Raw genomic sequence first — 25,641 nt, forward strand, 5'->3', positions numbered from 1 at the left:
CTTATAAAAATATTATTTTTAAACATCTCGTCTGTTTCTTTTTTCCCCTTTAAATCATGTCTGCAAGCAAAAACTACTCCATCAATCAAACCTGAACCTGAGTGCAGCTCATTTCTCTACAGGCACAGCACTCATGCACATCCAAGAATTTAAAACACATTTAAGAGCCACATGTGCAACTTGGGTGCGTTGACTCCAGTAAAGCTGGACCCCCCCCAAAAAAAAAGAAAAACCCAAACAAACAAATGACACCTTTCTCCAGCTGTGAACTTGGCCACCCAGTTTACAACCAAATGTTCATCAAAACGACTCTGAGCTGGACAAACTGCTTTTTGAGACTGTACACAAGGCACAAACTCTTCAACAGTCTTTCGCCACCAAAAGACAGTTTTCTTAGAAAATTTCCCAACTGACTAACAAGACCTGGAAGTTTCTGCCCGACAGCCACAACAGAAGCTCTCTCTAAATAAAGCAAAGGTGCCTCCGTGCTTCCTTTACTACCTCCTTTCATAGAAGATACACTGGGTCGTCCTTTATGGAAGGAGATGAATCATCTGACAAATAATCAAGAATGATAAGTAGTGCAGCGCATCTAAATATTAACAGCGTTTCCATTGAACGCCACAACCTGCTGAATTTAAACCCACAGCTGAACTTAGAAATAAAAACCCCACGAACGTGGAAGGTGTGGTTGGTCTTTTAAGTTTCTGCCCTTGTTTCCCTTTAAAGGAGAAGTTGAGATTTTTGTTCATGTTAGTTGTGGTTTTATTGAGAAAATAAGTTAAATTCTGCTTAGATGTAGAAAAGTCTCAGAAACATAAATTTGGCAAAATGAGTGAAACAGAAACATAAAAGATATACGTCATAGACAAGAAGCTTTTTAAATAATGCACATTTAACCACACAGACAGTTGATGAGAGGCGGCTGTTTGTGGGCGTGTTCATTATGACCTTCAGGAATGGTTTTGGCATTAAATATGTGAAAGTTGGATGACAGCTGTTTGGTGCAGTAATATAGCCTTCACAGTATCATCTTCTGAAATGCGTTTGGGTAAACCAACTTCTGGTATCTTTCGAATCATTTTTATGGAAATTATTGATACGTTAAAGGCTCGTTAGCTTTATCTAGACTTTATAGTTATAACAGACCCTAGCATAACTCAGGGACCAGCCCTTGCTGATCTCAAGTTAATTATCACCATTACTCTCTACAGTTTTAATAATCCTGCATGTTGACCCTCAGCTTTTGTCACAAAAAGTCATAAATAAAACAGGAACATGAGCTCAGTCAGTTGCGTGCATGCACACACACGCACAGACACACACATACACAACTGAGGTAATAAATTCCATTCAGTCCTACCAAACAGTCTGCAGTGACTCCTCCAGACGTCACACAGGTGATCCTCCTTGATTAGCTTAGATCCAGTGTCCAAGTTTTCTCATTTCATTCCAGTGTAGCAAATCCAGGAAGCGTAATCCCAAAATCCCAAACAATACATTCCCAGACTGAGTAAACATTTCAAAATCCCATTCGAGACTTCTTCTTTGGTTGCGATGCCTGTGACAGTCGACCCTGTGAACTCTGGGACTGAGAGTAGGATTGAGACTTTGACTGAGAGGAGCCTGGCGAGCCGAAGTTCATTCTGGTCAAATCCACACTGTAATTTCGGAGAGGGATGGACTGGGAGCTGCGGAGCTGAGATGAGGCCAAGAGTGGATTTGTGGAGCTCCCCTCATCCAAGTAATGGCTCTGCGAAGGATCATCCTGGAAACATCAGCCAGTTAATGCGAGCATAAAGGTCACAAAAGGGCATTTATTATTCATGCCTTTAGATTTAAGATATATGCCCTACGGTATATGTACTGGGGGTGGGTGGTATCAAGTTAGCATAAAAAAATACATTATATAAAGAACAGCAGTGGTCCTAAAACGAAGCCCAGAAACCGTCCTCTTCAGGTGAGAAAGAATGAAGAACAGTCAGCCAAGCTAACACACTATGTTTAAGCTGCCAGGTACTTTGAAAATCAGATTAAAGGATTTTTGCATGAGACAGTATTGTACTTTGGCTGCCAGTGGTCACCTTTAGCCACCAAACGCTCATAAAATAATCTGTTAGATGAAACGAATTCTGCAAATGTTTCATCTAATTAAATCAAGTACAAATATTCTATCTAGGTCCTGTTATACAAACAATAACATTCACACCAATTTTTATTGTTCAGGTTTCTATTCTTTATGATATATGAAAAAATTAATTAATTAATTAATAAAAGTATAAAATAAATCCCACTTTCTGTATGTGAGCATTTTAAATCACCTGATCTAAGACATGTTACTACCTGTGGCGCGAACAGAGATTCGAGGTAGTCGTCTGCTGGTCGTTTGCTCCTCCTCTGACTGGCTGGTGTGAAGTCCAGTCCGAGTGTCTGGGTCTGAGGAAGGGTGGTGGTCCTGCTGGGGGTTTGCTGAGGGTTGCTACGTTTATCACGTTGTGGTGTGGCGGTCGGGGTGGGAGTTGGAGTTGCTGTTGGAGTGTCATTTAGAACGGTGGAAGGCGTCGCAGCCCTCGAAGTCTCACCCTCGGACATACTTAAGAACTGAGACAGCCTCCCTCTGTCCTCTGTGTCTGACCACGCCGCCTGGCTGACTCCGGAGGACCAGCCCGCAGAGTCAGAGAGGTCATCCAGCGCCGACTGGTAGCTGACAGACGAGGTAAAGCTAGCGCTCAGATTCAATCGACGTCCAGTGGCTTGCTTCGCCTCTTTTTCTTTCCTCCTCCTCCTTCGCAGAGCCTGCACCTTTGCCTCCTTGGTGAAGCCCAGCTGGTCCTTCCACCACTTCTGCCATGCCTCCTCACCCTGCCAGGAGAGGGTCAGTCGGTGACTGAGTGGATCTGTCCAGACATTTGTGTTAAACTGGTTTGGTAAGGGTACTACATGTGGAGGCCTGAGAGAGGTGGAGACCATGCTGTGAACCAGCAGTGACCGTCTGGACATGCCCAACCTCAGCTCCTTCCTCAGGCTTTGCATGCACTTATCCTGCCGTGAAGTGCCTTGATTGCCTTCAGGAATACAAAGCAGACCTTGAGTGTTGGCTTTGAAGTGCTGCAAGAGGTGTGAGCGGTGCTTATTTTCATAGGTTTTTTGCATCAGTTTCTGGAGCCAATGTTTCCATGTGACGAGAGCACCACTGCTCAGCTTTACTGGAGTCTTTCTCCGAGATGTACCACTGACAATTTCCTCCACTTCAACAGCTTTATCATTCACACCGACGTCAAATCCAATTTCTTCCTCCGCCCCTGAATCATCGTTGACAACAACCTGCAGCTGCATCCGCCTTCGGTTCCGGTTCATCTCTGACTCTGAATCCTCCGAGAAGCTGGATGCTTGCTGTCCTCTTTCCGGTGTTTCAGGTACAATCCTCGATGGACCCTGTGTGGGCCCAACGACGTCTTCGTCACTTGATGTCTCGGAGATGATCAGCTGAGAATCAGGTGGAAGGCTCTCAGCTGTTTTCCTTGCCCGTGTTGTCATTCCTGGACTAATTTGTTGCCGAGGCTTCAGATCACCCTCCTCGGCTCGAGGCTGTGACTCGTCGGTGTCCGGCTGCTTGTGCTCCAGGATCTGATAGAAAATATCTCCTGCCTCCGTCAGCTGGAGGACGCACATGCACTCCTCGCCACCACCTCCACCTTCTGCTGCCTTCTGGATGCAAGTGAGACCTGGAAACAAACAACCCAGTGAACCTCTGCAGACTCAGAAACTGTTATTACAGTGGGGCAAAAAAGTATTTAGTCAGCCACCGATTGTGCAAGTTCCCCCACCTAAGATGATGACAGAGGTCAGTAATTTGCACCAGAGGTACACTTCAACTGTGAGAGACAGAATGTGAAAAAAAAAAATCCATGAATCCACATGGTAGGATTTGTAAAGAATTTATTCGTAAATCAGGGTGGAAAATAAGTATTTGGTCAATAACAAAAATACAACTCAATACTTTGTAACATAACCTTTGTTGGCAATAACAGAGGTCAAACGTTTACTATAGGTCTTTACCAGGTTTGCACACACAGTAGCTGGTATTTTGGCCCATTCCTCCATGCAGATCTTCTCGAGAGCAGTGATGTTTTGGGGCTGTCGCCGAGCAACACGGACTTTCAACTCCCGCCACAGATTTTCTATGGGGTTGAGGTCTGGAGACTGGCTAGGCCACTCCAGGACTTTCAAATGCTTCTTACGGAGCCACTCCTTTGTTGCCCGGGCGGTGTGTTTTGGATCATTGTCATGTTGGAAGACCCAGCCTCGTTTCATCTTCAAAGTTCTCACTGATGGAAGGAGGTTTTGGCTCACAATCTCACGATACATGGCCCCATTCATTCTGTCCTTAACACGGATCAGTCGTCCTGTTCCCTTGGCAGAAAAACAGCCCCATAGCATGATGTTTCCACCCCCATGCTTCACAGTAGGTATGGTGTTCTTGGGATGCAACTCAGTATTCTTCTTCCTCCAAACACGACGAGTTGAGTTTATACCAAAAAGTTCTACTTTGGTTTCATCTGACCACATGACATTCTCCCAATCCTCTGCTGTATCATCCATGTGCTCTCTGGCAAACTTCAGACGGGCCTGGACATGCACTGGCTTCAGCAGCGGAACACGTCTGGCACTGCGGGATTTGATTCCCTGCCGTTGTAGTGTGTTACTGATGGTGACCTTTGTTACTTTGGTCCCAGCTCTCTGCAGGTCATTCACCAGGTCCCCCCGTGTGGTTCTGGGATCTTTGCTCACCGTTCTCATGATCATTTTGACCCCACGGGATGAGATCTTGCGTGGAGCCCCAGATCGAGGGAGATTATCAGTGGTCTTGTATGTCTTCCATTTTCTGATGATTGCTCCCACAGTTGATTTTTTCACACCAAGCTGCTTGCCTATTGTAGATTCACTCTTCCCAGTCTGGTGCAGGTCTACAATACTTTTCCTGGTGTCCTTCGAAAGCTCTTTGGTCTTGGCCATGGCGGAGTTTGGAGTCTGACTGTTTGAGGCTGTGGACAGGTGTCTTTTATACAGATGATGAGTTCAAACAGGTGCCATTCATACAGGTAACGAGTGGGGGACAGAAAAGCTTCTTACAGAAGACGTTACAGGTCTGTGAGAGCCAGAGATTTTCCTTGTTTGAGGTGACCAAATACTTATTTTCCACCCTGATTTACGAATAAATTCTTTACAAATCCTACCATGTGGATTCATGGATTTTTTTTTCACATTCTGTCTCTCACAGTTGAAGTGTACCTCTGGTCCAAATTACTGACCTCTGTCATCATTTTAAGTGGGGGAACTTGCACAATCGGTGGCTGACTAAATACTTTTTTGCCCCACTGTATCCATCTATCTTCTACTTTAACCACCAGAACATTAAAGCTTGAGGTGTGACACGGGTTAAAAAACTTCCACCTCCCACTTAATTGTTTTAATAGATCAAATATGGAGCCTGCATAAACTGAGCTAATGTATCTTATACATTTTCTAACATTCATGACTAAAACTTAGAAACTAAAAGTGAAGGCTTTAATAACTCATGGGAACTGTGTTAAGTTCAGGTAGACCTTATTTAACTACATTAGATGAACCAAAACTACACGTAGCGTATTTCAGATGATGGCTAATGCCACATTATGATTATGTGACTGTGACTGGGCTACAGGTACGTCTAATCAAAACCTATAAAAATTTAAGACTTTAAAGGTTCCTGCTAAATTAATTTGCAACTGATAGTTCACGTAAACTGTAGCATCACTTTCTCACCTGCGGCATATGAGGACAGTCTGTTGGTTGCAACGTCCAAGCGGTGAGGGATCTGGACTGGGAGGTGTTTCAGACTGTCTCTGGGCCTGAGCAGAGCCTGAGGAGGACCTCGACTGAAACAGGCGTTCCCTCTGCCTCCTGAACACACACAGTTTCACTTTTATGTTCAATCCATATCTCTATCTATATCTCTATATATCTATATCTATATGAAAGTAACTAAACCATGCTGCCCCCTGGTGGCTCACCTGCATACTGCAGCATCATAATTTCCTGAGAACTCTGGGAGCTGAGCAGGACCTTAGTGGTTGCTTCGCCAGCTGACAAGCTTGACGAGGCGCAGCCAGGAACAATGTGACAGAAAATAGGTGGAGACGTCATCATATGATCCCATTTGAGCATTGGGACGCACGGGAAGCGCTCGTCCATGATGTAGGCCGAGTACTGACAAAAAGTGAGAGAGAGGAAGGTGAAGTGGAACCGTTAACGTTTTAGCTGTTTTGTTACTTCCTGTAAATCTTAAGTGATGCTGGGCGTACCTGAGTGGTGATTAGGTGGTGGAAGGAGTGGGAGTCTCCTAGATACCTGGACAGGACAAGTCTCTCTCCGCTCCGACAATCAGCGGTGCTGCTGATACGAAACAGAGTGTGGCAGGAGGCCGGACTCACCTGGAGGGACAGAAGATGAGGGCGAGGAGGAGGAGAGATGGTGAAATGAAAGAAGAAGAAGATGTAGGAGGAGTCATTTGATTTAAAATCCACTGGGGTGGAGTACAGAAGCAAAATCGCCAACGTTAACCAGCCTCCTGACTCACCCTGATATCTGTTAGGTCCACCCCCGTCCTGTCCGCATACAGCACCACTCTCGGGTGGGCAGTGAACTCGCACCATCTCCATGGAGACTTGGCGTTGAAGTACAGGTTGCTGTCCTCATGTCGCACCTTCTGCATCCTGATTGGTCAGAGGGTCAATTTTAGTTTGCGTTTCCCTTTAAACATTGTCATCTCTGAGCAGAATGCATTGACTTTCTCACCCTTTCCCCACCGTCCACAGGTTTGCGGCTCCGCTCTCGCTCGCCACCAGAACTTCACCTAAAACATGAGGACTGGCAGCACAGAGCAGAGATGATTAGCCTCACATGCGCCCCCATACACACACAAAAAAGATCCATCTCATCAACTTCACTCTTTGAACTGTCACCAACCTGGCGCTGATACAGGTCGCGACCTCCGACGTGCTGACCACCTGGAGTGCCTGCGGCTCATTTCTCTCACTGAACCTCCAAACACCACAGAGGTAATCCGACCGCACAGCCACACAACCTGCAAAACAAACAAACAAACAAACAAACATCTTTAAAAACACCACCGTGCTCTGAAGTCATCTCCAAATATTCCCCACAGTTGCTCTCACATTCGCCAAACAGCGAGGCGGTGCTGATCTGTCTGACGGGGCCTCTAAGTGGGAAGCTGAACGGTTTGCTGCTGGTATCCACACAGAAAGGACCGCTTCTGTGGTGCTGCAGCTCCACCTTGTGAAAGTCTGCAGGTACTGTGTTAAGGGCAAGACGCATTTTATCCAATGATGGCTGCAGCCATGGTTATGTGAAATCCTGGCTTTGACCCAGTGAGTACTTTAAAAGTGAAAGAGGTTTTTTTTTTTTTTTTTTAAATGGTTTTAAGATCATTGTGGACCCAAAATATTTCTGACAGTGCTGCTTTAGAAGCTTCCTAAATCCAAACTCAAGGATACTGAGGGTATTCAGTGCAGGGTTTCCAGGATAGAGGAGGCAGCCATGCTGAGAGCCACCATCACTCTGTGAAAAGGGAACGAAACTCAGAGCACCCCCTGTGGTTCCTTCGGAGAACAGCAGGCGGTCCCTCTGCTCCGCCAGCTCATCGTACAGCAGTGAGCCGAGCAGCTCTGGAGGGATGGAGTGCACCACGTCATACAGCTGGCAGCTGTGCCGGGCCAGCTTCCGGCAGGGATACTTCTGCTCGCACCTGCGTGGGGAGGGGTAAACGTGATTAAAATAAAACTAAAAGAAAGCTTCGACATCCAGGAATTTCAACCAATCAACTCAACTCACATTTTAACCTTCAGCAAATCCAGGAAGTAGGTCACCCTCCCCATCCTCACTGCATCCTTAAAATATTTCTGCAATCAAACAGAAATCTGATGACCAATGACTGCACGGCTTTCTTCTGTGTTTATATACAAATGTTTACGTTAAACAAAATCTGTTGTTAATGTTTGCTTGAAACTCTCAGCTCAAGATCCAACACAACAAAAAGAACAAGGCTCCACCTTTTGGCGATAGTCAGCACTGCAATCAACACCATAAAAGCTGCATTGTTACTATAGCCCAGTTGGTTTCTGGGCTATAGTAACAATGATGCTTGCTAATGAATACATCCTGACTGAGTGGATCAATTCTGGCAATGACTTAAAGAGTTGAGAAAGGTGTGCATGGTATCTGGCTCCAAGCAATAATTTTATTCTTAGAACATTTATACAAAAGTGAACAATGTTTAGGACCAGAAAACAAACATTTTAAGTCTGTGGCTCCAGTTTGTTTACATTTCACTGGATGTTGATTTCTGAGACTTTGTGCATTTCCTCTTTTTCACCTGTCTTCTGCTGTAAATGGCATCAGTCCCAAAAATGCTGTAAACCTCTTTCACCTCTGTCTTCTGGCACTCTGTTAAAGTGTGGCTTTTGGTTGCTTCTGTTAAATATCTTAAAGACCAGATTAATATTTGGAGCCAAACAATGCAAATAATTTGAAACTAAACTGCCCTTTACATTAAGGTTCTGTTTGTGCTGTATTAAATTTGCCAAATCATCCATCTTCTTCAGTGAATCATTCATCCTGTACTGCAGCTGGTAATCCATATTCTGCTCCACAACCTCAGTGAGTTTGCCAACTGCATGAAATCCACCTGCTGGATGGAGTGGCCCTCCACCTCGCCCAAGATTGTGGTTTTGGAGTGTGTATAAACACAAATCGAGCTGAATGATATCCACTCAATCAGCGGCAAGGAAAACAGCAACTACCTTTTCAAAGGAAGAGTCATAATTTGTTCACTGTGTTCTTTTGGGCTGATAAAATAAATAAATAATTAAATGCTCAAATGAGACACCACATTAAATGTCCATAAAATCAGGGTGTGATTTTGATCACATCTGAAGTAATTTAACCCTATTGTGACGACACCCACCTCTTTTTGCCCTTTTAGCTTAAAGGAGAAGTGTTCGGACAGAACGTTGCTCATGCAGCCGAAGGCGTCCAGGGAGTGATCCATGAAAAAATTATTCATCTAAACACAAAGAAAAGATGAATGTTTGTTAACACGAGTCATCTGGGACTGTTCGTTCCCTTTAATGCTGATTAGAAATTAAACAGTTCTTCACTGCCCAGACAATTCAGTTTGTTAAACTGGAAAAAATATATGAAACAAAAAATAGACACAACTTAAAAATAAAACCAAACCAAAAACAAAAAAACCCTAAAACAAACAAACAAAATAAAATTTTGTCTCTTTGTGATTTTATGATTTAAACTGGCTCACTTACATGCTCTGTGAAGTTCATTGGATCCGGAGGTGTCAAAGGCGAAAGAATAGCTAAAAAAAAGTTAAAATTAACTTACATATATGTGGAAAAACACATTCAATGGAAGTCAAGAGTATCTGAAAGAGAAAAACTGCTCTATATTCTGGGCACACCCTTTATCTTCCCTTAGATGTTAAAATCTGGTCCTGAGCTATGACAGCTGTCACTGCAGTTTATTAAGGAGTCTGAACCAGAGGAGCATCTGCTGACTGAGGACTAGAGCTGGGCGATAGAACGATAACGATATGTATTGCTGTTGGGGGAAAACTCTGTAAAAAACCCAGGAGAAATAAAGACACAATGAGACAAAGTTACTTTCTTTATCAAACGTGTACACGGGTGAGCTGCTAAGAACAACTCACACCATGCACAGTGGCTTGGTAATTTTTATAGGCACAGAGCACAGAGACAGTGAGAACAGGATAACAAATAATAAACAGATAAAATAAAACAACTCCATATATGGTGCTAGTCTCGTCAGCAGAGAGCTAGGGAAGATAAAACAATCTAAAACAATATGTCCCAGAAACAAGATGTGTTTGCTGGGAAAGTCTAAAAAGATAATTCTAAACTAATCTAACCATAGGCAAAGGGCAGACAAAAGGCATCATAGAACATTTAAAAGAAGGTAAAGAAACATAGAATCATTTTTCCTGTAACAATTGCGAAATAACTTTTTCTCGATAGAAACTTAACTATTGCGATAGACCTCACCGCTCTTGTCCTCTTAAAAAAAAGAAAAAAAAAAAAGAACAGACAATCCAAATTAAGTAGCGCAGAGCCGAACCAATCACAGCTGCAGCGTCACGTCATGTAACTTGTTATGTACAGCACAAGTGCCAAGCTGCACATGTGTATTTGTCTGGGAAGCAGCCAGCCGCCGTGCCACCCCAGGTAATGGAGGAAATGAGTGTGCCGACTAGGGAAAAATCAACCGAGAGCGTGACCGAAGGTTACCGAAGAGAAAACAGATGATGGTTCCAATGCCGGAGAGATTGTCGAACGGAAGAGCCATAGAAGTTCCGTAGTGTGAAGGTATTTCGGCTATTTCAAGTCTGACAAAAACAGAGCAGTGCGCACTGTAAATTGTGCCGAAAGCAAGTCTGGAAATACAATAAACTGGTGCATGCTCAGTCTCTGACTGGAAGCGCTAATTCGTCATTCGGCTTTTGTCAGACTAAAGTAACTGTTAAAACTGTTTGAAAAGCTAAGCTATACAACAAGGAGAGATTGAGAATTTCCTTTTAGTTCTCAGTTTATTTGATATTGACAAAAGTTAGTCAGTTTTGTCTGTTCTTCTGTAAAACAAACTAAGATTTATTTTTAGAATTAATATTTTGTTTCTAAGTGGAATTGACAATTTAGTCTGTTTCGTTTGTTCTGTTTTGAAACTTAAACGCTTTAGCGGCTGCCTTTTGTGTAGTTTGCAATATTTGCCTTTATTTATCTGAAAAAGTCTCATGTTCCTTAAGTACATCTACCCTGTTGAACTTATTATGGGAAATAAATATTTAAATCAAAACAAGCTGCTGATTATTTCACATTTTACTTGTGAGCAACGGCACATTTAAATCTTACAAATATAGTTATTTGGCTTATATCGTGATAGATATCGTTATCGCCTCAAATGAAAAACCATATCGTGTTATGAAAAAATCTTATATCGCCCAGCTTTACTGAGGACTCACCGTGTTTAGGAGCCAGGAGGGGGACCGGCACAGGCTCGACTTGACGCCACAGCTCCCCTCCGACCTGATGCCTGGATGTGAAAGTCCAGGTGGAGAGAGGACCAGAACCAACCTGAAAGTGCAACCACATCCAACACGAATAAAGTTGGAGCCTAACATTTAACACCCCCACAGTTACAGTCAAGCCACCTGCTGGGTTACAAAAAAGAGAAAGAAATATATTAAAAAATCTCTTAAGTTGTAGTTTAAGCCAAAAAGGGGCCGTAACAGTTCTGTAACTCGGTAGGTGTAAACCACATGGTTGCCGATAAATAAAAAGATAAATAAAAATAAACAAAGACATTAACAGGAGAATTTGTCACACACATTACTATGATAACTTAACCTCAGTTTAAAGACCTTAAACATAAATATTGCTACGATCTAGTTTATTTTACCCCTTGAATTATCATATAAGCAAAGTTATAATTATTTTCCCTGCAGGAATGCGGACAGATCTGGAGTCACGGAATTATCCACGTGGGACCCACCTGAGGTTTGACCTGGTCGTAGCTGGCCCAGCCTCCAGCATTGTGTTTCTGCACCAAATTCGGCGGCCCGCAGTTATAAAACGATGGAAAAAGCTCCTGTGGGAACTGGTAATCCATGTTTGTTTAATGTTAAATCATTCAAACTGCGGTCGGGTTTTCCGTTGTCCACGATGCCTGTCTGTCTCTCTGTCGGTGTTGAAGAACAAGTTCGGGCATGTTCAGCTAACGTTAGCTATCCCGCCGCAGGCAGCGAGCGCGTGTTTCTATTTATTTTCGTCTGAACATCGTGACACCCGCTCAGAGGTGCTAAACACGATCATATATAAACACACGGGAGTCCAAAACAGACCACGTAGACATCAAAATGACCCCAAATCCTCAGTTAGTCCACCAACACGTGTAGACCCCCTACGACAAAACTACCGGAAGTCAAGCTTTACAGCTGGCGCCAACAACAACAACAAATACAATGACTTCCGGTTAGCTTAAAAAGACAAAAACAAAAATTCCAAACTTAAATGAAAAATGTCATGAGACTTACACAAACGAACAACGCCCCCTCCACCCACCCCCAAAATAAAACAAACAAACAAAAAAAACAACAACATGAAAAACAGGCGTTTAATTTTGTAGGACTATTTAAAGGAAATCCCAAGTGAGAAAACACCACCACCAACACTAAAATAAATAAAGTTGATGGTCGTTTTATGGAAAAAATTACAAAACCCCGAGGATACCGGAAGTGTTCGGTTTCATTTCAAAAGCGAGCAAAATTTCAAAGTAAAGCTTATTTTAACCGATCGCATCAAGGCGATAGACAAGAGTCATACTTTTTTTAAAAAATCTGCTTTTATTATTTTAGTTTTATTTACGGCGTTGTAGTTAGTTCCAATTAAATTCAAGAGCTATTGTATTGTATATAATATTTACAAATTAAACTGAGATTGAAACTAAATACATTATTCTCTATAATTTAGTGGTATTTTAATTATTACTATCATTTTGCTGTGTTGTTGTATTTAAGGCTCCATATCGCTGTCAAACTTTGCATTATTTTAGTTATTTAAAAAAGTGTTTCTTTAAAATTTTGTTTTTAGGTATGGCACGATGATATCACATCTAGCCATTTCATTGTATTTTATTTTTGCACCCGGTTATAGTTTTCCGCTGATTTTTGTGGATTTCTGCATTTTAGGAGCCACAACTTATAACGAATTCCCTGCGCATTTTGTTTTATTTTGAAAACCGTTTACCGGATGCGGCGTCCTATGGTCAGCTGACCGAGCATCTCTGAGCGTCTTTAGGACAAACAGACGAAACGAGTCAAGAAAAGGGTATTCCTGCGTTTTATTTTCCCACAGAGGGAACCGTTTACCACTCAGCCCCACTGTTAGTGGGAAATGTTCCAGTAGGCCGCTGCTTTTGGTGAGTAAAAGACGTTTTAGCGCTGTTTTGGTTCCGTTAGCTGCGCTGCTAACCTGGAAGTCCCGACATTGCAGGTGTAGTTTAGCCTCAGCGTCTCAGACATCATTGCGCAGCTGGTGTGCAGCATCCTTTTAATCACTCATGGGTAGATTTAAGATCAAATGTCCGCTGCTGGTATTTTTCCAGTTGCCAGCTTAATAGCTAGCCTTGGATTAAACATCTCCGTTTTATCCAAACGTGTTAGCTTTAAACCCGAGTGACACCAAGGTTACTGATGATGGCTTAATTACGTTTACGTTGTGTGTGTGTTATTTGTCTGGCTTTATTGCTCTTTTGTGTGTGGGTGACTGTCTTGAGACTGATGGTGTGTTTGTGTCGGACTGGAGCAGCTGGATTAACCTTTTTGACTCTCAATAGTAGAGGAGCAGAAATATGATGTAAAGTGAGCACGTGGCTGTACTGCCTGTGAAAACGTTTCTGATCGCGTTTCAGGGGCCACTGTTTGGGTTAATGCCAGAGTTTCACTTCCCACTCGGGAGTTACTCTTAGTAACTCAGTTTCCAAGTCCTTCTGGTTATCAAGCTCACTATCGGTATACCCATGGCTGACCTGGTGGAAAGCATCATGAAGAATCTGCACTTGTAGGAGGAGGTCTTCCTGAACATCTCTCGTGTCCTGGGCAACAGCAGCTTAATAGTTTCCCATGAAGCATGGTTTTTTGAGCCATGACTGCAATTTGTATCCTGATATTTGTGCCACAGTTTTATTTATTCCTTTGTACAACCTCATTACTTCAGGTTTTGGGCCACCTAGAGCTGGGCGATATGAGATTTTTTCATATCACGATATGTTTTTTTCATTTCAGGCGATAACGATATCTATCACGATATAAGCCAAATAACTATATTTGTAAGATTTAAATGTGCCGTTGCTCACAAGTAAAATGTGAAATAATCAGCAGCTTGTTTTTATTTAAATATTTATTTCCCATAATAAGTTCAACAGGGTAGATGTACTTAAGGAACATGAGACTTTTTCAGATAAATAAAGGCAAATATTGCAAACTACACAAAAGGCAGCCGCTAAAGCGTTTAAGTTTCAAAACAGAACAAACGAAACAGACTAAATTGTCAATTCCACTTAGAAACAAAATATTAATTCTAAAAATAAATCTTAGTTTGTTTTACAGAAGAACAGACAAAACTGACTAACTTTTGTCAATATCAAATAAACTGAGAACTAAAAGGAAATTCTCAATCTCTCCTTGTTGTATAGCTGAGCTTTTCAAACAGTTGTAACAGTTACTTTAGTCTGACAAAAGCCGAATGACGAATTAGCGCTTCCAGTCAGAGACTGAGGCTACGTCCACACGTACACGGGTATTTTTGAAAACGGAGATTTTCCGTTTTCGTTTTAAAAAAAATAATCCCGTCCACACATAAAGGCAGAAATGAAGAAAAACGCTGCTAGGAACATGCCAAAGCAGCAGGTGGCACTAGATTCCTAACCGTGCAGAAATGTTGGCCAATCAGAAGTCTAGAAGCCTCGGTGGGGAAAAGTAAACAAAGCTGGGGCATAGAAGCAGAACCGAGTCGTAAGTGTGGAGGGACAGTAACTGTGTGTATATGTAAGCATTTAAACACTGCAGAGAGTAGAATTAACAGTATTGTAGAAATTCATTTCACCGAAACAATAACGTGGCACACAGTGTGACGCATGCACCAGTTTATTGTATTTCCAGACTTGCTTTCGGCACAATTTACAGTGCACGCTACTCTGTTTTTTGTCAGACTTGAAATAGCCGAAATACCTTCACACTACGGAACTTCTATGGCTCTTCCGTTCGACAATCTCTCCGGCATTGGAACCATCATCTGTTTTCTCTTCGGTCACGCTCGGTTGATTTTTCTAGTCGGCACACTCATTTCCTCCATTACCCGCTGCCTCCATTACCCGCTGGCTGCTTCCCAAACAAACACACGTGCGGCTTGGCACTTGTGCTGTACGTAACAAGTCACGCGACGTGACGCTGCGGCTGTGATTGGTTCGGCTCTGCGCTACTTAATTTGGATTGGCTGACCTTTTTTAAAAAAAAAAAAAAAAAAAAAAAGGACAAGAGCGGCGAGGTCTATCGCGATAGCTTAATTTCTCTATCGAGTAAAAGTTATATCGCGATACATATCGTTATCGTTCTATCGCCCAGCTCTAGGGCCACCATTTAATTTGTAGATTGGTTTATGAGTTTCTGGGTTCATGCCTCTGTTTAAGTACTTACCTCAGGATTTTGGACCACAGATTCATTCGTTCGTTAATTTTTGAGCCACAGCTTTGGTTTGCACCTCAGTTTTTCTTTAGTGGGGATGAGTAAATGATGAGTGGGGATGAATGGTCCTAGTTTTCACTACTCCAGCATGGTTTAACTTTGTGAGTGTGCTGGTCCAAAGTCCTGAACTCTTGAGCTCCCACAGTGAGAGTATCAGGAGGCTCTGTTGTTGCTTTTGAGTAATCTTGTCACCTTGGAGCTAAGGGTCACTGCAATCAATACTAATGCTGATTGGAATGATTGCCTGATTTGCCTCACGTGATTAAACATGTGGTCTCCTCCAGGATGACATTGGCTCTGTTTATGGATCAATAAATGATTTAATGGCGATCAAAAGGATGTAAATAAAATGTCACTTTACAAGGCAGAATCAAACTTCCTGCCCTGTTATTGCTTAACTGAAGTTGTGGTTTTTTTTAACAGTCATTCTTGCTGACTTCTTATATGTGTTGTTCTGCATGATTGTTGTTATTTTTATCATGATTTTGTTGGGTCTCTGTATTGTGTTTTTTGAGTTGTTGTTTAAAGGAAAACTCTCCAGCGCTCTTTGCATAAGATTTGTTCTTGAGTCACATCACTTGCAGAATATCCGGAGTATGATAATGATCTGCACTGAGGGATGAACTCTTCACCTTCTGTTGTCACATGTTTGAGTTTTGTTGTTTTTCCGTCTTTTAATGGAGTGTTGCTCTTACAGACTAATCCAGAAAACTTGAAGCTCACTGCACCACACAGCTTGTTTTGTTGGCAGAGCAAGCATTTTTTAATTATCACTTGATCGTATTCATTTCATTGTGGGAAACCAAAGTTATGATTTCAGATTAAAATTATATTTATTGTGCAGACCTGCTACAGAACAATGCTAAACTGGAAGCTGTCTGTCTGCATACGAACTGTTATCTTTAAATCTAAATTTCATATTTGTTGCAAACCTTTCTTCAGACTGACAGCAGCCATCCTCAGGCTTTCTAGCAGTGATACCTGCAGAGGGAGAGCTGCAGAGATCGCAGGGTGTGCTTGGGTAGATTTATCTCACTGCTTTAGTAACTTATTACAATTTGGACTGTAAATATAAACACACTCAAAGATTTGTTCCTGCAGAACAATTTTTTAAACTTGACAAGTTTAAAAAGGTATTCCCATGTGAAATGGGTCATAAATGATCATTTCAGTAGTATTTTAGCTGTTTGAGATTTAATCCTGGTTCTGATTGTGTCCTTAGATAATCAGCTTTATTTGCTGGAGTAAAATCAAACTTCCTCCTGATTGTTGTGCATGAGCATGAGATCCAAAATGCACCAATCAAAACTGTTCCAGGTTGCTGTTACCCACGAAGTCATTCAAACATGTAAATGTTGCTAAAACCATTAAGCTAAGGCAGACTTCTGCCACACTGAAGCCTCATTGTTTCCTCTGTTTCTAGACACCTCACCATAATGTCGGGGAACAACTTGGTTCTACCCATAGTGCTCTGGGGCCGCACAGCTCCCACACATTGCATCAGCAGTCTGCTGGTGATGGATGACTTTAGCACCATCATCACCGGCTGCCACGATGGACAGATCTGTCTCTGGGACATGACGCCTGAGCTGGAGGTGAGTGTTTGTGCTCCAGCTTTATTCAATCTGCTTCTTCTCCTCCTCTCATCAAACACTCTGCTCCTCTCTTATGTTTCCTGCTCAGATTTGTCCCAGGGCAATGCTGTTTGGTCACACAGCCTCCATCACCTGCCTGTCTAAAGCGAGTGCATGCAGCGACAAACAGTACATCGTCAGTGCATCTGAGAGCGGGTGAGCAATCGTGAAGCGTGCTTCCATGAGACTTCTTTTTGCTAACTTTTATATAACACGTTCATGTGGGTTGTATGTACAGTCGCTGTGTGTACACCTTTCTTTTCTTGTGATTTTTATTTTTTAACTTGTGTCTTAAAGTATTTTCATTTCAGTGCTGAGGCTCAGTTGCGGAAAGATTTGTCAGAATAGTTTTGGGAATAAACTCTGAAGACTGGTATTTAAATTTGAGCCTTTTCATCCTAAATATGTGTCACATCTGCCCTAATTGTTATGCCCGTACAGTGGTTACATGTTACAGACATAAACTGTATAAACGACAGGTTTTGGGACTCTAATGTGGTCCATTTATTTGTCCTATACTGAGACTTTATTACCTTTTGCTTTTTGGTTTATTGGAGCCAGAAGTCCACATATTTGGATGAAAGGGTGGAGTACGAGGCTTTTACAGATGGAACTGGCAGACACGTGCATCTGTTAATAGATCAATAACACACTGATCTGTTAATGACCTGTTAACAGATGGGTGTACTGTGATCCCTATAAAAGATAAAGCTCTCTATAGAGGCAGAAACTGTTCTCTGTACGAGTCTGTAAAGTCCTGTAAACTTGGGTCTTTTAATATGGGAGTCTATAAGCGACTGACTCACTTATGGACATAAAAGGAACTGCACTCTTTGGATTTATTTCTCAGTCTCAGAGGTTGCTGCTTGCCTTTTTTGATTAAATAAGCGTTATAGCTGTCCTAAATGAAGTTGCCGTTGTGTTTCTGCTGTGATGATTTGTTGTAGGAGGTTTAGTTTGGACAGGGTGATGCATAAAATTTAAAAACAATGAAATAAGTCATTACAACATATAAATAATTTTTTTAAAGCATAGCTTCTAAGCCAGCTCTGAGCCAAATTCCAACAAATGCATAAGTGTGAGAAATGTGAAAAGTCTGAGAGGAAGGCACTGGTGCAGGACAGCACATCAGTGGTAAATGTGTATTAGACTGCCTGACTTCACGTCCAGTCATTTTCAGAGCTGGATGTTTTTGAGATGAGGCATTGTTGGTGTACGAAAGGGACCATCTCATGTACTGCAACCACTGTGGTTTTCTAAAAGAATGCAGTCCATTTTACTACAACCATAATTAGCTTAAAACAGATTAGGCTTCTGTGTATGAGGAAGCTCTTCAAAGTACATTAATGTGTGACAGCAGCTTTTTGACCTTACAGGGAGATGTGTCTGTGGGACGTGAACGATGGACGCTGTATTGAGTTCACAAAGCTGGCATGCGCTCACATTGGCATACAGGTAAAACACACACACACACACACACACACACACACACACACACACACACACACACACACACACACACACACGTATGCAGTGAATGATCATCAGACATCAAGATGTTAAACAGTACATTTGCATAGCACTGATTCAGCCTCGCCTTATTTATTCAACCCAAATACAGTCTGATTGGTTAATTATGTCAGGTGTTTTCTACTTGGCTTCTTTTTTTATGGTAATAATAATAATAATAGATTGCATTTATATAGCGCTTTTTTTAGGCACCCAAAGCGGTTTTACAATGCCACTATTCATTCACACACTGGTGGAGGCAGCTACAGTTGTAGCCACAGCTGCCCTGGGGCAGACTGACAGAAGCGAGGCTGCCATATCGCGCCACCGGCCCCTCTGGCCAACACCAGCAGGCGGTAGGTGAAGCGTCTTGCCCAAGGACACAACGACCAGGACAGAGAGAGCTGGGGGATCGAACCGGCGACCTTCCGGTTACAGATGAGCTTCCCAATACTATTGTAAACTAGTGTTTACTGTAGGGTTTTCATAATGAGAGCATACAAAGGGAATGGTTGTGCTCTTTCCCTAAGCTTTAAGGTGTATTTCCCTTTTCCCTGAAAAAAGGGGAAAAAAGCTCAGGTGGGAAAAAAAAAAAAAAGGTGAAAAGTATTTAACCAGCACACAAAAGCCTAATGTTACCTTCAGGAAAAAGTAGAGACCAAAATTAAACCACAAGGTGATTGAAAAGACCTTTAATCCAGATCATTTCATCTTCACTCCCCTCCTTCTCTGCCTCCTCTTCAGTACTACCAGTTCACCATCGGCACTCAGAGGGAGGGGCGTCTCCTCTGTAATGGCCACTACCCAGAAATCTTGGTGGTGGATGCCACCAGCCTGGAGGTCCTGTACTCGCTGGTGTCTAAAATCTCTCCTGACTGGATTAGCTCTATGAGCATCATCCGATCCCACCGCACACAAGGTGAGAGTTTCCCTCAGGTTCACTGCTTTGAATGTTAGCTTGCAGACTGCCCTGCACAAAACATCATCGCTGTGGACTTCTTCATGTTTGTACTTGTGAATAAGCTATGTTCTGTCTCTGTGCAGAGGACACGGTTGTGGCGGTGTCAGTGACGGGCATCCTGAAGGTCTGGATCATAACACCTGAGGTCAGCAGAATGCAGGTACACCTCCATACAGGTGTTTATTAAAACGCACATCAGGCTTCAGTTACACCATCGTAAATGAAGCTGTAAATAAAGTAAAGAAGAAAACACAGACCTCCCCAGTCCTACTTAGATTAGAATATCATAGACTGTATACAAAAGATAGATGTGGCCAGCTTGATGTCACCCACTGGTTTCTGGACAGCTTTAAAAAGGTACCAGCATTTAGTGGAGGTCAGGCCTAACAAGTTTACTAGAGTCTGTTTCAGCATACCTGTCGCACCCCTAATTTTAAAGTATTATAATCTGATGGAGGAGTGTCAATAGTCTAAACATGTTTATTTCTGATATAAAGTTGGACATTTAAACATGAGTCTGTGGAGAGTCGCTCATTTTTGGAGCCAGCCTCAAGTGGACGTTAGAGGAACTATAACTTTTGGCACTTCAGCCCAGGAGGTTGTTTAAAAATCAAGGAAAAAAATACTTCTTTTCTGTGTCTCCAGCATCGATGCATGGCTCTGCTCAGGATCTAACTTGTAATTTCTTTTTCTGTTTTTTCAGGACTTGGACCCTGTGTTTGAAGAGGAGTCCAAACCGATCTACTGTCAGGGCTGCCAGAGCATCTCCTTCTGCACCTTCACTCAGAGCAGCCTGCTGGTCGTGTGCTCCAAATACTGGAGGGTAAGAACCTGCACGAACCACTCGGGGGTTGTTTTTGCTGGCATGATGGTCACAGTGGTGATTGAGCGTGATGAAATGCTCCTGTGTCTGGTTAACTATTTTAAACTGATCAAAATAGATTGAACAAAGTTGGTAGAGTGAAAGAAAGGTTATCATGTAATACCATTTAAGCCAGTCACATGAAGCCTGTACTATGTAGGAGGTAACTCGAGGGTTACCCTTGGGTTTTCTATACTATGAAGATGGTTTACTTCTTACTGGGTAAATCATTATGGTATGCTCCACCTGCTGTTGGAGCAGTGCAGTGTACCTGTTGTACAGAGAAATGAGTTTTATATGTGCAGCTTTTTAAGTCATACCCTACTAAAGCCAATGATTTAACCAAACTTTGTGTCAACTGCGCATGTATTAAGGTGGTGATTTAGGAAATGTATAAAATGTTGTCATACTTGATTATAATCTGCTGGTAAACCTCTTTTATTCTGCTGGAAGTGCATCCAAAAGAAACCAGGAAAAACACTGTACTGTGGTCCCTCATTTATCTCAGGTGTTACATTCTAAAAGTAACCCGCGATAGGTGAAATCCGAGAAGTATCCAGCTTTATTACAATTATTATAGACGTTTTAAGGCTGTAGAACCCCTCACTACACACTTTATACACTTTTCTCAGACAGACATGAACATTTTCACACTTTTCTCTCCTGTTTAAACACTCTCAAAGTTCAAACCTTCGTAGAAAAATAAGTCATGTATTATAGAGGAAACAAGAAGAATGAGTTGATTAAAGCTTGACTCACTTTGCTGTTTTGTTTCGCTTAATGCGCCTTATAATCCAAAAAACACGGTAACCTCTACCTTCCTTTAGCATGTCCAGAATTCCAACTTTTTGTGCGATGGTTAGCAACATTTTGTCGACATTGTTGTGTTTGTTGGGGAGAAAACATGCATACAACATACAAACATGCAGTACAGCACTTCACTCACACTGCTAGCGATCGCAGATTTATGTAAATTTGACAAGCTGAACACATTCTGTACTGGACAGGAGACACGGCATGGAGGAGATTGACTATGGTCTACAGCCGATCCGGACGCAGCACACAATGCGCTGTTACCCCCCCCCCCCAAGAAAGAAAACAAAAACAAAGAAACAGCCATAAGATTTGCACACACAAAATCCGCGAAACAGCGAGGCCGCGAAAGGTGAACCGCGTTATAGCGAGGGACCACTGTATTTGAGTCACACGTTACACTTATGAGACTTTGACTGGTGTTTCTCTGTTTGAAATGTGTGAAATTAACACCCTGATTAAGGCTTGTGTGTTCAGAGTATTAAAAACTGCTCATCCACTGAGCTAAACATACACTGAGGATTTTGATGATTTTCCAGCCCTGCTACCACAGAGGAGTGCTGATGGTTCTCTACAATATCATCACACAGCAGTCTGAAGTCTTGGCCTGGACAGATGGTTATGTTAATGAATTTTTGTCTGTTTCAGGTGTTTGATGCGGGCGATTACTCCCTGCTCTGCTCGGTGTCCAACGACAACGACCAGTCCTGGACGGGAGGTGAGTTCATCGCCGCGGACAAAGTCATCATCTGGACCGAGGATGGTTGCAGCTACATCTACAAGCTGCCAGCCAGGTAAGCCTGCCGCTCATCTGTCATCACTGCAGGAAAAAGACAGGTTCATCGTCATGACAATTTAACCTAAACATGTCTTTGTGTTTCTTAGCTGCCTGCCTGCTAGTGAGCATTTCCGCAGTGATGTTGGGAAAACCAAAGAAGGTTCGATCCCTCCGCTGGTGTACAGCATCGCTGACCGCTCAGACAAACAGGTGAGTCCTCCATCCGCCTCAGATTGCATGCGCAGGGAGGAAGACGGGAGATTCAATGATTTCATACCAAGTAAATACAGGGCTAGTGTTGCAGATATAGCTACTGATACCGATGCTTTGAACTTATAAGGCAGCCTCTGTTCTTTAAATGGTTTATAGGCTATAAATAGAATAGACTTGACGGGGGCGTCATTTGATTAGTTTAAAAAACTTTGAGAAGTGATTGAATGAGATCCTAAACACAGTTTGAGAATAACACAGGTAAAACAACATTATTATTATTATTATTATTATTATTATTAAGACATGTTTAAGCTAAAAACTTTATACTGCATTTCAGCATTGAGCCTCCATCAGGAAATGTATTTTCACAACTAAAAGTTATGAACTCCAGTTATTCACATTAACTTTCAGTAGTCGGTAAGTCAGCAAACCTGTAACCTTATTGTGCAGCAAACCAGCAGGCCTGTCCTGCTTTTAGCTATGTAAAGCCAACCTAACGTGGTACTAGCTGTCTACTCTGCAATAATATTGATAAATGTGGTTCTTGAAGTCTTCAGGCTGCTTTGTCTTGTCTATATGATTTATTCTATGTGAGGTTCACTTCATGCACCTGGATTAGTACACCTGGTCGTGTATTCAAGATTACAAAAAAGCCAGCAGAGATCAGGTCCAACAACAGTTGCAGATATGACCTGTTGTTCCAGGCGGTAGCTCATCCCTGTTTCCACTTTATTCCTTTAAAGCTTTTAATTTGAAACCGCTGCGGGAAATGTAAATGAAAGGTCTCATCTTGATCCGTGTGCATGAACCTGACTCTGTGTTCTGTTCCTTTCTGGTTTAATTTCCTCAGTTTTTTTTCATGTGTGTATTTATAATTTGTCGTCTTGTTGGTATTAATGTGTTGTCTGTGCCTTTTTTGTTACTTTTGCTGTTTCTACCTTATGCTCCCTCCCTCGCTCCTCTCAGAGGGAAGGAGAGGGAGGTGAGGAGGAAGAGATGGTTTTGGAGGTGAAGTGCTTCCCTCCCAGCGGGTACGACTTGGAGCTCTACATCCCAGAGCCGTTATTCCACCACCGGCCTCTAGAGGCACCTGTAAGCCCAAGAAAAATACATGGTGAAAGCGAAGGCAGGAAGAAGAAGGTTTCACTGTCATGGCTAAGCTGCAAAAGCTACAAGAGGCAGAATAAGAGTTTTTAGAATTGTATTCCTTACTTTGGAGAAGCCAGAGCTGAAAAATGCTCGATTAATCTTTCTTTCGAGCTAATTTGTGATATAAATTATTCTTAGGGTCCAGGTGGGGTCAAAAAGATATTATTTTGAAATGCTTGGAGCATTTACAAACTGACTTTGGGACTTTGCAGCTCATCCAGAAAGTGACAACCAGGTGAGAAGAGCGAACTGTGAGAACAGCAGTGAAAGTGTTGATGTCAGCTCAGTGGCTCACATTCTTCAGCTCACACTTTTCAGCCGTAAAAACACACCATCCCATGTCATCAGGGGGTGCAAAAGTCCTTTAAACACTAGGTAAAGACCCAACACTATTAGAGGGAAAACCTTAACAATCAGACCTATGACCAAACACTTGGCAACAGTGGAGAGGAAGAACTGCTTTTTCTTCCAGGATCATGGAGGTGCAGGTCTCCGATTGCTGTAGCCATTTCCGGGTTCAAATGTGCCTTCAGTTCTTAAAAGAAAGCAAACACTTAGGCACCACTAAGACAAATGCTTTTGATTGGTTAGTGAAGTTTGGCTTGTTGACATAGTGATGTGGTGCGTGGTGGGCAGATGTTTCCAAAAAAACCCAGATGATCCTGATGTGCCATTTTACTTGGGGAAAATCTAGGAAACACTTTTAAATCTGCAGTCTGAGAGTGACTGAGAGTGTTGGGATACTGTGGGTCTATACGAGGCCTGTAAGATGTAATGGGACCTGATCATTCAGGACTTTGTTTATCAGAAGAATATACTGAATTTTATATTTTATATATTTGAAAGCGTAGACTAATTCCTGATGTCAGTGAAGCTGTGGCTTAGGTTGTACATAAAATGGCAGTGGTCCAAGAATGAGTCCTTGAGGAACGCCATCATAATAGAAAATGCTAGAAATATGGTAATATCTGTAAGTTTGCTAGGAAAACAAACCACTGACGGCTGCTGTTTTGCTTGTAAGAGGTAATTAGTTGTTTTGAGAGTGAGCTGCTGAGTTGATGACTATTTGAGTGAACTGCCTGTTTTTGTTTGCTCCGCTCTTTGTTTTCCTTCCTGCCTAACCAACTGATGGACTGAACTCACTCTGGTTCACCTGGTTTCACGCTCTCCTCCCACTAAAGCAAAACTTGTCCTCCAAAAGCACCATCACCCTCCTCATCTGTCTTCATGCTGATGAAGATGCATGCAAAGTCCCCCAAGCTGCTTTCTAAGCAAATAATGACCCGCTGAGTCCCGGAGGTCATAACAAACCAAAGGCGCACAATGGGTCAGCCACAGTCAAATAGCCAAAAACTCTACGTTATTTGTGAGGTGTTGATAAATAATAAAAAAAAGATATTTAGCTTTCATGGGAACAGCTTTTTTCCCCTGTTAGGGAAGCTACAGAGTGGTTGCTATAATTACCAATGTCCTTTATTTGACAAATGTCTTTGTTTTCTTTTATATGTCTACATTTTCGATAACACAGCAAAAAGGTGGTTATTATCTTGGCATAATGGAAAAGATGGCCATGGTCCACATCAAATGCGAAACATTTCATTGAAGTGAATACCAATTTTTGGTACTTTTACAATAATGCTTTTTAAAAAATGTGACACATAATTGTAATATGGTGCACAGAACTCGCAAACATAACCAAAGCCAGCGTGAGCTCCAGCGCTAGGGCCGACTTCCTATGATCACCACCAGCTAAATAAATAATCCAAATATAAAATGTAATTTTATATTCATCTGGTGTGATATAATATTTAATGTGATGTAATAATAAGTTATTTACTGTAAATAATATTGTGTTGCTCAGGTGACATTTGTCAGGTCAGCCACAATGAAAAGTGTCATTCTGAAAGAATGAAGTTGATCTAGAACGAGAGATTTTCTAAACTAAAATCAGATTTTTGATTTTCATGGCCAAATTTCCAAAGCTTTTTTTTTTTTTTTTTTCCATCATCCTTGGTCTAAAATTCTCTTTCCTGGTTGGCCTTTAATTTAGAATTTACAAATAATTTTTTTTAGTAGTGGCATTAATTCTGTACAGTTTTGCTCACTTTTTCTTTTTGCATTAAATATTAAAATAGGTTAAAAGAAATTCAGGTTACAGGTCACAGAACTCTGAATATTGTGTTTCTAGTTATCCAGATGAATGAGGTGCAGTGGGTGGGTGTCCCGTCTCTGTTTTTCTTGCTTCCTCTCTGGTGGTTTTTGCTGAAAACTTAAACTCTCCTTGCTGTTTAATTGTTTGCATCTTTAGTGAAAGATGTGGTTTGGTTTGTGTGTGTT

General features: G+C 42.0%; 3 protein-coding genes across 5 annotated transcripts in view; 1 reads left to right on the forward strand and 2 right to left on the reverse strand.

The window, feature by feature from the left end:
• Positions 1-1,501, reverse strand: part of ccni (cyclin I) — a 30,010-nt gene extending 28,509 nt beyond the window's left edge. Inside the window, exon 1 of the mRNA XM_085413392.1 lies at positions 1,364-1,501. The gene's annotated coding sequence lies outside the window, so the exon portion shown is untranslated. The remainder of the gene's footprint in view (positions 1-1,363) is intronic.
• Positions 742-12,086, reverse strand: taf1c (TATA-box binding protein associated factor, RNA polymerase I subunit C). Its single transcript, XM_085413390.1, has 15 exons — positions 11,638-12,086; positions 11,108-11,219; positions 9,381-9,430; positions 9,026-9,124; positions 7,894-7,961; positions 7,557-7,807; positions 7,218-7,346; positions 7,009-7,126; positions 6,838-6,909; positions 6,620-6,755; positions 6,345-6,473; positions 6,054-6,249; positions 5,806-5,943; positions 2,344-3,725; positions 742-1,768 (listed from the first exon to the last, which is right to left on the reverse strand). The coding sequence occupies exons 1-15, from the start codon at positions 11,752-11,754 to the stop codon at positions 1,523-1,525; spliced, it is 3,243 nt and encodes a 1,080-aa protein (XP_085269516.1). The 5' UTR covers positions 11,755-12,086; the 3' UTR covers positions 742-1,522.
• A 687-nt stretch (positions 12,087-12,773) lies between these two features.
• The window catches only part of wdr7 (WD repeat domain 7), a 100,131-nt gene continuing 87,263 nt past the window's right edge, over positions 12,774-25,641 (forward strand). The window contains exons 1-10 of one of the 3 annotated variants that reach the window (XM_085413396.1): positions 12,774-13,062; positions 16,809-16,980; positions 17,069-17,175; positions 18,396-18,474; positions 19,273-19,447; positions 19,573-19,649; positions 20,193-20,312; positions 21,813-21,958; positions 22,050-22,152; positions 23,122-23,247. In XM_085413396.1, coding sequence (XP_085269522.1) covers positions 16,822-16,980; positions 17,069-17,175; positions 18,396-18,474; positions 19,273-19,447; positions 19,573-19,649; positions 20,193-20,312; positions 21,813-21,958; positions 22,050-22,152; positions 23,122-23,247 — 1,092 coding nt within the window. In that variant the 5' untranslated portion in view covers positions 12,774-13,062; positions 16,809-16,821. The remainder of the gene's footprint in view (positions 13,063-16,808; positions 16,981-17,068; positions 17,176-18,395; positions 18,475-19,272; positions 19,448-19,572; positions 19,650-20,192; positions 20,313-21,812; positions 21,959-22,049; positions 22,153-23,121; positions 23,248-25,641) is intronic. The other 2 variants (XM_085413395.1, XM_085413394.1) reach the window with 2 other exon arrangements.

The sequence above is a fragment of the Rhamphochromis longiceps genome, linkage group LG7 (assembly GCF_057381845.1).
Source record: "Rhamphochromis longiceps isolate RC_006_pf linkage group LG7, R_longiceps_female_GT1.1, whole genome shotgun sequence".
NCBI lineage: Eukaryota > Metazoa > Chordata > Actinopteri > Cichliformes > Cichlidae > Rhamphochromis > Rhamphochromis longiceps.